We start from the raw sequence: 12770 nt of genomic DNA, 5'->3' as shown, positions 1-12770 counted from the left end.
AAAGTGAAATTCCTTAGCTAAACACAAAAAGATGTATGCCTAACGAGTGATTAGAACCTTCAAGCTACTTATTTATTACAAAAACCCTACTATTCCACAGCACTATTCATTACATGCTGCAATATCCATGCCAACATCCCAATACAATGGTGGTATGAATAGTAAGACATAACTTACAAAATCATTAGCTAAATTTAAAAATATGCTAACGAACATGACTAAGACTATTTAAGCTCTTTGTAAAACACAATTTAATATGTTAATTAATCAAAAAGATAAAAATTTCCAATTAACTTATCATTCCCACAAGCTTAAAATTCTGCTTCCTGGCACTTATAATCTCGTCCCATTGTATAAGGCACTGGTGAGGCCACATCTTGAGTATTGCATACAGGTCTGGAAGTCTCATTTTAGGAAGACTGTAGAGCTGGTGGAACAGATACAGAGAAGGACAACGAGATTGGTGAAAGGAGCACAGGGGTGCTCTTACCAAGAAAGGCTTCGGTTCTGTAAATTGCAGTGCCTGGAGACTAGGCACTTGTGAGGTGATCTGATTGACATGTTTTAGGCTTTGAATGGCTTGAGCAAATTCAGTGCTGATGGAATTCTCCCTCTTGCTCAGACCATGCGTATGAGGGGACATAAATTCAGCTTGAAGAAGGACAGTTTCAAAATAGATATGTAGGAGTTTGTCTTCAGCCAGCAGTTGGAAAGCTTCCATCCGTTGTTATGGAAGTGGATAGTTTGATTAAATTCATGGAAGAACTGGACAAACTGTTGGAGGGGGATGGATAGGCCTTCCAGATTAGCATCACTGGATCTAATGCCCATACCTTGGTTCCAGGGTTACATCGTTGGAATCCAGCTTGTGCAGCCGGATTCGTGTGCTGCGACCCGTGGAAACTCGGAAATGGGGATCCTGGTGGTTGAGAGGCCCAGCCTTAATACACCACTTCAGCCCCTGCTTCAACAAGACGGGTGATCCCGGACCGGCCTGACTGGGATCAATCGACAGGTGGTTCTTACTGCTAGGGTCAACTGCATTCCAATAAGTCTCCCTCCCTTTGGTGCTGGGACGAGATCAAGGCTTATTGGAAACGTGGGTATGATGCTCCTAAAGCGAACTTGACATACCATTTGTGTATGCAGTACCTGCTAGTTCACGAGTGGGCGTCCCCTCGTTGGGCTCTGTGGTGGGTGAGGTACTTAGGGCAACTGAAATTTTTATATTACTCCTATGAGTAATAAATCCTACTTCTTCTGGGGCCCGAACAAGGCCTCTACCTAATCGATCATCAGATGATAATGGCACCAATTCTGTTAAAAGAGACAGAACTGAGGAGAAAACACAATCTGTGACACCTCTTTTCCTCATTCTCCATTCCACCGGAGAGCAGCCAATTGGGAAAGTGTCACCCTTCATTATACAGAAAGGATTAGAAGGGATGGCAGGATCACCTAAATCCGTAAATCGGCTGCATTCTGGAGATATTTTAGTCGAAGCATCAAATACAATGCATGCTGAAAAGATTTTGAAAGCTACAAAACTTAAGGAGGAATACCCATCATCGTAACCCCTCACAAAACTCTGAACTCATCACAAGGTGTCATATCAGAATGGGATCTTCTTCACGTTTCTGAAGAAGAGATCTTCTCTGAATTAAAAGAACAAGGAATGACAGCTGTCAAGCAAATATACATGCAAAAGGATGGGAATCTCGTCCCTACCCGAGTTCTCATCCTAACATTTAACACCTCACGGCCTCCAAATTCCATCAAGGCAGAATACTTAAACTGCCCAGTGAGGATTCACGTTCCAAACCCACTGAGGTGTTTTAAATGTCAAAAGTACAGCCACTCACAAACAGCTTGTCGTGGTAACCCTGCCTGTGCTCGATGTGGTGCTAAAGATCACGAGAGCAAGGAATGTCTAGCTCCTAAACCTAATTGTACTAACTGCAAGGCGAGCACCCTGTATACTCTTGAGCATGCCAGTGGTGGAAGGACGGAAAGGAGATTCAAAAATTAAAAACAGAGCTGAACATCTCCTACCCAGAGGCCAGAAAATGCATCCAACCAATAAATAGTGGGAAGCCTTCATACGCCCAGAAAGCTTTTGGTAATACCATTGGGACCCAAACTGATATGTCTATTCCCCCCCTTTGGCGCCTCCGTAGCCAGGTGGGAAGGAGCAGCAGTACGTAGCACACGCTTCTTGATTAGACCAGGGTTCGAGCCTATGACCACCGCATATCCCGGAGCAATATGGTCTTAGTTGCTAATGCTCCTAAAAACTAAACAACAAACAAACGTCTATTCCCCCAAGGGACTCTTTCACTCCCATTGCTCACTATTTATTGAGTTTACTAAAGCCCACCCAAAAATTACAGTCAGCTGCCACTCCAATATTGGTACCTCCCAGTGCTCCAGCATTATCAACAGCGAGCACTAAATTAACATCACAGAAAACTGAACTGCCCACTTCAGGGCAAGAAATAATGGATGTCGAAACCAAGGAAGTACATGATGAGTCAGTCTTGGAACTCTTTGCTAAAGAAATGGACACAGGACAGCGTCCATACTTCCCCGGGAAAGATAAATCCAAGACTGACAAAATTAAGCCCTCAGCACCTTGGAAGCCTGATGGACCCACCAAGCCCAAATAATGACTAAATTCCTACAGTGAATTGCAGTGGATTCCGGCAAAATATTGATGACACTCCTGCAAAAGCACAAACCAGCTTGCTTTTGCATACAGGAGACTTAATTAAAGGCAAATGATGACCCCACCATGCATAACATTACCATCATTCATAAGGATAGAATTGTGGATGATCCTGCTCATGGAGGAGTCGCAATCCTCGTCGGCAACCAGATCCCATTTCAGCTTTTGTAGCTTACAACTAGCATTGAGGCTGTAGCAATTTGCCTTACAGTGGGATTCTTATTAACTGTTTGCTCTGTTTATTTTCCACCTGGGATTGACATCCCCCAGAAAGACCTTGATGGTTTTATCATGCAATTGCCTTCCCCTTGTTTAATTCTTGGGGATTTCAATGGACATAACATTTTGTGGGGTAGTAGTAGTAAGATCAATGGAAGGGGATGAGTCATTGAGCATATGCTCACTGACAATGACCTCTCTCTCTCTCCTAAATGTGGGAACAAACACCTTCTTCCACATGCTTACCTGTACATTCTTTGCCATTGATCTTTCTATCTGCTCTCCTTCCTTCACTTACGTGGGAGGTGGAAGAAAACCCATATGGAAGCGATCACTTCCCCGTGATAACCACCCTAACTAGTGGTAGACCATGTCTGCCATTTAGTTTACCGCAGTGGAAGATTGATCAGGCTGACTGGAATTCCTTTCAACATCTGGAAAATCTTGACATCGCTAGTCAGTCAGGAGCCAATCAATGATGCAGTCATGTATGTCACAGAAACGATATGTCCAAGCAGCTGCAATTGGAATCCCAAAATCATCCAGCTGGTCCCCACTATTTCCCAAACCTTGGTGGAATTCAGAATGCACAGCAGCAAAAAAAGCACAAAACAAAGCCTGGGGGATATTCCGCCAATATCCCACGACTGAAAATTTAATATCATTTAAACGTGCACTTGCGAAAGCACATTATGTACGTCAGAGCCAAAGGAAATCTTGGATCCGTTTTACATTGTCCATAATTCAAGCTGCTAGCTCAAAAGTAGTCTGGGATAAGATCCAGAAAATGAAGGGAAAATATCCACCATGCCCTTCAGTGATCCTCGAGCACAATGGATGTCCAATTGCAGATCGAACTACAGCTGCAAATACTCTAGGGGAAACATTTGCAAAAATCTCTGCAATAACATCTTTCCCCGCAGAGGTTTTGGCCCTGAAAAAGAAAAGTGAGAAAAACCCACTAAACGTCTATTCAAAAGGGCTTGAACCATATAACAAGTCCTTTTCACAGGAAGAGTTAAATGCAGCACTCTTTCTCACGCATGCAGTGCTGTGGGGCCCGATGACATCCACTATGAAATGTTAAAACACCTCTCACCACAATCTAAGGATCACCTTTTAATTTTGTTTAACAGAATTTTTCTTAACAAACCATTTCCAGATTTCTGACAAAAGGCTATCATTCTTGCTTTCCCAAAACCAGGGAAGGATCCTAGAAATCCAAGTAACTATCGTCCTATCGCTCTGACAAGCTGTTTGTGCAAAGTCCTGGAAAGAATGGTTAATGCAGGTCTTGTATGGTATTTGGAAATAAATGGTCAGCTTTCCAGTACTCAGTGCGGCTTTCGAAGAAATAGATCCACTCTGGATCATTTAATCCCATTGAAAATGTGCATTCGTGATGTTTTTATTAAATCTGAGCATCTGGTAGCAGTTTTCTTTGATAGTGAAAAAGCGTACAACACAGCCTGGCAATTTGGAATATTACAAGACCTCTATAACTGTGGTCTCAGGAGTATGCTCCCTCATTTTATTAAAAACTTTCTTTCGAATCTCCAATTTCAAGTCCGTTTAGGATCCACCCTCTCACGAGTGTTCTCTCAGTAAGAGGGACTCCCGCAAGGATCCGTTCTAAGTGTCACGCTTTTCGCAATCAAAATAAGCTCTATCACAGAACGACTTCCACCCATGGTGAAAAATGCCCTCTACATTGATGATTTTACTATATTTTGTCATTCATGCAATATGAGGGTCATGAAAGGCAACTGAAGAAAATCCATTGATCATCTTACAGCTTCGTCTTTGGCTAATGGGTTCAGATTTTCATCACAGAAGACTGTTTGTGTACACTTTTGTTGCAAATGCAATCTCCATCCTGACCCAGAATTAAGGCTTGGGCAAAACAACATCCCAGTTGTAGCAGAATTCAAATCCCTGGACTTATTTTTGACAAGAAGCTGACATTTCTACAACATATTCGTCAGCTTAGGACAAGGTGTGTTAAAGGGCTTAATATCCTTCGTGCCCTTTCCTCAACTTCGTGGGATGCAGATCGTACTACCCTTCTTTGTCTCTACTGAGCACTTGTCCGTTCTAAACTTTATTATGGGTCTCAGGTTTATGGTTCTGCTAGAGATTGTGTACTTCGGCGGTTAGATCCAGTCCATCATCCAGACAGCCACTGGAGCATTTCACACATCTCCTGTCCAAAGCCTTTACATTGAAGCAAATGATCCATCTCTGTCTCTTCAACGTAAGCAGTTGTCCTTACAGTACGCCTTTAAATTGAAATCCTTTCCCGATCATCCCACGTGGGCATCTGTTTTCGAGCCACGTTGGGAAAGCCTCTACAATACCCGTCAGTCTGCCAACAAACCTTTTGGTATTCGGATCCAAGGGCTGTTAAATGAACTAAACATGATGGTGACTGGGCAACATAGACAACATTGCCCAGTCACCAAGGCAACTCCTTCCACCCTGGTATGCACATCTTCCAACTTGTGACTTCTCCCTTGAGATCTGGGAGAAGGCTAGTACGCCATCATCTGTCTATTAACAACTCTTTGCATCACATAGGGGCACCTCCGTAGCCAGATGGGCAGAAACAGCAGTGCGTAGCACACGCTTCTTGATTAGACTGGGGTTCGAGTCTGTGCCCACCAAATACAGAGGATGCGGAAAGGTCAGGAAATGACCACTGCATATCCCCGGAGCAATATGGCCTTAGTTGCTAATGCTCCTAAAAACCAAATAATAACAATAACAGCATCACATAGGGAGCAGTACTCTGACTTTCTGCCAGTCTATACAGACGGCTCGAACTCAAAATCTTATGTGGGATCTGCTGTCATATTTCCTCAAAAAACATTCTCATTTAAGATCACGCAAGAAACTAGCATCTATACTGCAGAGTTGCATGCAATTGAAATAGCCATTGAGTTCATTCTAAATAGTGATTACCAAAGGTATATGATTTATTGTGATTCATTGAGTGTGTTACAGGCTCTACTATCGATGAAGTACAACTCTCATCCAGTTCTGTCCCAAATCCGGCAGATGCTTTGTTCTCTTGTTGAATCAGAATTTGACATTTGCTTCTGCTGGATCCCAAGCCACATTGGGATCCGGGGAGATGAATTAGCTGATTCCGCTGCTAAATCAGCCATTTCCCTGGATAATCATTGCCTGTCAGTCCCCTATACAGACTATAGGCAAATAATATGCTCTAAATTATATTCCCAATGGCAACACTCTTGGCACGGACAGACCGCAAATAAACTACATCATATTAAGCATGTAATCATGCAATGGCAGTCCAGTCTACGCAAGGTCCAAAGAGAAGAAGTTGTACTTGCTTGGATCCACATAAGTCATAGTCATCTAACACATTCCTCTTTGCTGAGGGCGGATGATCCACCTATGTGTGAGACGTGTAACATTATTTTAACTGTTTGTCACGTTTTCAAAGGTGCCTCCGTAGCCAGGTGGGAAGGAGCAGCAGTGCGTAGCACACGCTTCTTGATTAGACCGGGGTTCGAGCCCGTCACCACCAAATACAGAGCATGCGGAAAGGTCAGGGAATGACCACCGCACCGGAGCAATATGGCCTTAGTTGCTAATGCTCCAAATAATAACAACAACATTCACGTTTTCATTGAATGCCCTTTCTTCAGAGAAGCATTTTTTAGAACTTTTAATAATCTGGCTGAACCATTTACACTCAGTCAGATTTTAGGTGACAGAGACAACATGTCTGGTTTTTAACTTTTTACAATCAATCAATTTATATACAAAGATTTAAGTTTATATTTTTATACTTTTTATATAACTTTTAACCATAGTATCATATTTATCTTTTTTGACATGGTAGTCTGTTTTTAGGCTGACCAATATTTTTGTATTAGCTTTATTTTTTGATTTGGCCCATTATGGCCATAGCTGCCAATGCGCCATTAAAAACCAAATCATCATCGTGTCTGGGCAGAAATGCAAACACACACTTGTGGCAATTTTCAGCATAGTCCTATATTTATCTAACAAATGGTCAGGCCATGTATATTTAATATCTTTAGTTCCTACTTGAATAATAATGCTCTTTACCCCCTTTAAAATCTGAAAATCTGTTGGAAACATCATCGCTTGTTGTTCCTGGCAAAAACATCCTGGTCTGGTTAACCTATCTTTATTACAAAAAATGTTACTCTTTTCCCTGACAATAGTCTCCCATAAAACTAAATCTCCTTCAAGCAGAGAGTTACCTTAAAAATAGAACTTTTCAAGTGAATTATCATAATGCTGTTTCGCAATCTCTTGTAAAAAGAGAAGGTGTACCACAGGGATCGGTACTTAGTGCTACAATTCTTGGGCACGACTCTCGACACCAAACTGACATTCCAGAAACACATACGAACACAAACTGTCTGTATGAAAAAGCTGAATATTCTTAAAGTCATCTCATCTATGGCATGGGGAGCTGATCGCTATACTCTACTCCACCTATATCGGGCCTTAATCAGATCTTGATTGGATTATGGTGCCCCTGTTTATGACAATACAACATAGTGCGCTCAAGATTGCTCTTGGGGTGTTCAGCACTTTGCTGGTCCAAAGCTTATATATAGAGGCCAATGAACCTCCACTCCACCTTCGAAGAAAGATGCTGCTCCTCAATTATGCGGTTAAAATAAATAGCCTTCCATCTCATCCTATCTGGTCCTCATTGATCCTCTATGATCCTCGTTGGGTAAACCTTTTTAGAAATAAGCCTCTTGAAAACAAACCGACAGGAATCTGTCTACGAGAACTGATTCAGCAATGCAATATGCATTTGTTCAATTCACATCAAAACAGAGAAATTATACAACCTCCATGGAAAGTGTGTATACCTTCATGTGATGACTACTTCCCATGTTGGGGGAAACACTCCCTGAACAATCAAACCATTCAGAAACTACATGCAGCTCATTCCTTGGCAAATTATATTGATGGCTCCAAAAGTGACACAGCTGTGGGAGCTACTCTGGTGCTACCAACATCAGCAGTCTCTGTTTTATTACCACAAGAATGCAGCATTTTCACTGTAGAATTCTATGCCATTAAGATGGGTTTAACCTTACTTGCTAATGATTTCACTCCGAAGACTATAATCTATACAGACTCTTTGAGTGCAGTGACAGCCCTTGAAGGTAATTCTTGCTCTCCACATCCAACTATAAATCAAATAAGAACTGAAATATCTGAATTTCGTAACAATAGGCAGACTGTCACTTTTTGTTGGATTCCAGGGCACACTGGAATACCAGAAAAAATGCATAATGTATTCCAGTGCACCCTGGAATACAATTCCTAGAACAGGTGCAATTTGGCCATAGTAGCCCTTGTGCCAAAAAAACCCAACAACAACATCCTTCAAGCAAAGCAGTATGCACTTGACTGTTCTTTTCTGGAATCCGAATCAGGAGGGCATCACTTGGCGGGTGTCTCCGTAGCCAGGTGCGCAGGAGCAGCAGTGCATAGCACATGCCTCTTGATTAGACCGGGGTTCGAGCCCGTGACCACCAAATACGGAGGATGTGGAAAGGTCAGGGAATGACCACCGCATATGCCCCGAGCAATATGGCCTTAGTTGCTAATGCTCCTGAAAACCAAAACAACAACAACAACAGCATCACTTGGCAGGTCACATGATACTTGATTCCCTGATGAGCTGTGAGTTACTTCAGTTTCTAGAGCAAGCACCTGTTTCTTTAATGACTGAAATTCTCTTATTGTACCAAGTTATAATTTGAGATTGGGACACTCCTTACATTGGGTGCAAAGAAAAGAATCATCAGTTGAGCTTGGTTATTCTACTAGACCAACTTAGAACACATGCCACAGTTATTGTTATTTGATTTTTTAGGAGCATTAGCAACTAAGGCCATATTGCTCCGGGGATATGCGGTGGTCATTCCCTGACCTTTCCGCATCCTCCGTATTTGGTGGTCACGGGCTCGAACCCCGGTCTAATCAAGAAGCGTGTGCTACGCACTGCTGCTCCTGCCCACCTGGCTATGGAAGCGCCTACATGCCACAGGCTGTGCCATCTGAATTACAGGTTAAGAGTTAATGAAATATTGTGCCTTACCTTGGATGGCACTAAGCCAGAGGGATTAAAGAGATGCATTTTTAACAATATTGTACATATGTAACATTCATTCAATTGCATCCTTGAACAAGGAATAAAAGGACTCAAACACAAATTATATTAATGAATACAGAATTAAGAAAATAATGTAAATTACATTATACAATAATTATGACTATTACACAGTTATATTATAATTATTACACAGTTGCAGTACACAATAATTTTGGTTCTGCAGATGATTACGATGATTACTGAAGCAATATCTTAGTGTAGTATAGTTTAGTGTAGTATTCTTTGTCCTGTGGAAACAAACATCTGTATGAAATTCATTCACTGACTGATGAATAAGTTAATAATAAATTTAAATCATCATTGGGTTGTCACGTACTGAACATATTGGTTACCTGGTCTCTGACCACTGAGATAGTAATAACCATCAAAATTTAAAGACAAGTTAGTTCTATTATATGAGTAAGAAGACTGTAATAATCTCAGTTATAAATATGCATAATGCATCTAAGGTAAAAGCATGTCAATAAAATTAACCTTTTTTTTTTTTTTTAATTATAAACAGAGAAGAAGATGAAACTGGCTTATCTAAAATCAATCAATGTTACCAGTACCTTGCAAGGGTTGCCAGAGCCTCGTTACCTATTCAGGCACTCATGCTTCTCCTCTTAGGTGTTGCTAGTCTCTTACCACTATCTGAAGAAGATTTCAACTGTATTCTTTCTAATAATTTGGCTCGGTCTTTTGAACCAATGCTTCGATATACTGATGGTCCTCCACCGGTGTAGGCCTTTGAAGAGTCCAAATAATAGAAACGTCCATCGATTTTGCAGTTAATTAAAGGACTGATTTTTTCAATTTTAAATATTTATCAAAAAGACTATTTTTCCTGTAATGAATCTCTCTCTATCTCTAAGACTTCACACATATTGCTGTTGTAGATACTGAATTATACGTTTCTGTGAAGTTCATTTGTAACATATGTTTAACGTGTAAACAAGTAATTTTGCAAGTTGAAAAAAAAATTTAAATACTATTTTGTTAATCAAATGAGATTTTATTGTTCCAAGCAGTTAATTGTGTTATTTAAATGCATATTTGGCTTAATGCTAAACTTAATGGTGCTGTTTGTATACTTAATGGACAAGGCATTTTTTGATGCTTGAAAGGGTGCATTCCACAGTTAAATTTATTACTGAATCGTGTTTTATTGAGATTTGAATTAAAGATGAACTTTGCAAAAATACTTTCATATATTCAGAGTATTTTCAACAAAGATGGTGACTTTCTCTTGTTATTGTAAATTAGCTTTTTATTTGTTTAATTTGTTTATTTTTACTGACTTTTTTTTTTTTTTTTGTCAGAGTGCATTTCATAAATATATGCTCTTCTGTGTCAGGTACATGGAAAGTATATTACACAAAATTTTTTATTTGTAGTTGTTTTTTAATCAGTGTGCTTTATATTTTTAAGTTAGATTGCATTAGTTATTTTTAAATTCCACTTTTTATTTTGCTCATTAAGACATTTTATAAAAACTTTTCAAGTTAGAAATGGTGACATGAAAAATTTGTGAAAAGCTAATTTTTCTAGAGCTAAGATTTGTATTCTGTGTGATCTCCAGTCCATTAAATCAAGTCTTTCAGTAACATTATTGTTGTCCTGCAGTTTACTGTAGTGTTTTCAAGTTTTAGGAGGGTGCTATTTTTATTAAATTTATGTATTTACCGCTAACTTTTGTCATATTTAGTTTAGTAATATTTTTAGATGTCCTTTGTTAATAATGAAAATAGACTGTGAGATTCATATGTCATAATGTAAATTTAAAGTGCCTATAATAAATGCATTCTGACAGTGTATTATATGAACAGGAAAACTTTTTAAAGTAATTTTAATCAAATGGAACTGGCAATTGTGACTAATGTTAATTTGTTTCGAGTCATTGTAAATGACGTCCATTATCATAAGTCAAGGAGATAATTCTTGGCCAGTTATCATTTAACATGCCATCTGGCAATGTGTTTAAATCATTTAGAGAAATAAAATATGTTGGTTTTCATAAAAGTTTGTAATATATATGTTTTATGCTTGCTGTACATAAATACAAAACTGTACATACTTAATGCAGAGAGTGTCATGGAACAACTTTACTTCACATGTCAAGTTGAGCACCCTAGATCCAGTAACCTCAGAGCTGGACCCAATGTTAGTTTATGGAATTTTCCTGTTTATGCAAACTCAAACATCATACACTGAGATAACTTTACATCAGGGACTTCTGCCTTGTACCTGGTTGATAACACAACATGGCCTAGATATGTCATGGTATAGACGCCACAAGATGCTGGAGGGTGCCCATGGGAATAGTAACCCATGCCAACCATGCTGCATCCAGCAATTGCCAAGTATTCGATAGTACTAGACCCAAGTTCACACTGGCCTATTCCACATAAGTTCAATTAGATAAGTTTGGTGGCCATGCATGGGAGGATGAAGAAATTGTCAAAGTTCTCCATTGCTTATTGAACTACTTCAGCACCATTGCAGCCCAGCAACATGGAATACTGTCATGGTGAAAGATGTGTCTTGGTGAGACAGTACCCATAAATGGATGCAAATGTTCAAAAATGATGCACTTATATAAGTCTCCAGTTAGGCACTAATTGGTAGGTAGCATCAGGCATAGTCTTTTACATGTTCAAGACCATTATGCTGCCCCTGCTGGTCTGGAAAACCACACCTTCCATCCACATATTGCATCTGGAAACATGATTCAGTCATTTCTAGTATACCTTATGACTGACACAAAAGTATACCTTATGACTGGCCATCATAAGGTATACTTTTGTGAACCACCAATTCTCATAGCCCAGTTGTGCTGTCCCTATCATGTGGTCAGTTGCTTCACTGTCTATCACATCTGTTCCACTGAATAGATATGGTACAGAAGGTCACTGATTCTCTTCTCATCCCTTTGGTCAACAATACATGGCTGGCTTGCATGGGACTTATGGCTGTGGTTCTTCCATGCCTGTTATCTGTGATACTCAACCCCATTATTCATCCCCCATTGAAACAGTCATGTCTCTAGACACATAACACTGGTTTGCTGAATTCTGTATTGTTAGACCCTTTATACTACCTTTAAGAAGAGACAGTGGATGGTGGCAGTGATGTCAGTTGTGGGTATTCCTACTGCAAAGCTACCTTAGTGTATATGTATATAAATTTAAATAAGTATACATAAATGTAAATAAAAAGAAATTGAATTTCCATAACAGCAGTTTTCATGACCTAAAGATGCATATTTGTGTACATATGCATTAACAATTTATATACCAATATGCTGTATAAAAGCATAAATGAAGTATACATTGATGTATATTTCATTTCTACCTGATGTGTACATAATAAAAAGTTTATGGTGATATTTCCATTGGCATATATAGTACATAATTTTTTTGTGAATATTCGACTAAAAAATTGTGATGATTAATCAAAAGTGTTAAGAATCTTCAAGAAAAAGAACCACTAGAAGATAGTGATCATAGTGTATTGATGTGTGATTTATTCAAAGAAATAACTACTGTCAAGGGTAAAGGGAAGAGATATTGTTTTCACAAAGGTTATTATAATATGCTCAGATATTTTTAAAATTCTTTTCAATAGACAGATTGATGTTAAAAA

General features: G+C 39.4%; 1 protein-coding gene across 3 annotated transcripts in view; it reads left to right on the top strand.

The window, feature by feature from the left end:
• LOC150084856 (muscle-specific protein 300 kDa-like) overlaps positions 1 to 11737 on the top strand; it is a 1257473-nt gene extending 1245736 nt beyond the window's left edge. For all 3 annotated transcript variants that reach the window (XM_090376651.1, XM_090376652.1, XM_090376650.1), the window contains one exon: positions 9649 to 11737. In XM_090376651.1, coding sequence (XP_090232777.1) covers positions 9649 to 9871 — 223 coding nt within the window. In that variant the 3' untranslated portion in view covers positions 9872 to 11737. The remainder of the gene's footprint in view (positions 1 to 9648) is intronic.
• The last annotated feature ends 1033 nt before the right edge of the window (positions 11738 to 12770 follow it).

Source organism: Mastigoproctus giganteus, chromosome 6 (assembly GCF_048544385.1).
Source record: "Mastigoproctus giganteus isolate SK-2022 chromosome 6, ASM4854438v1, whole genome shotgun sequence".
Taxonomy (NCBI): domain Eukaryota; kingdom Metazoa; phylum Arthropoda; class Arachnida; order Uropygi; family Thelyphonidae; genus Mastigoproctus; species Mastigoproctus giganteus.
This window is presented reverse-complemented; position numbering and strand designations above follow the sequence as displayed.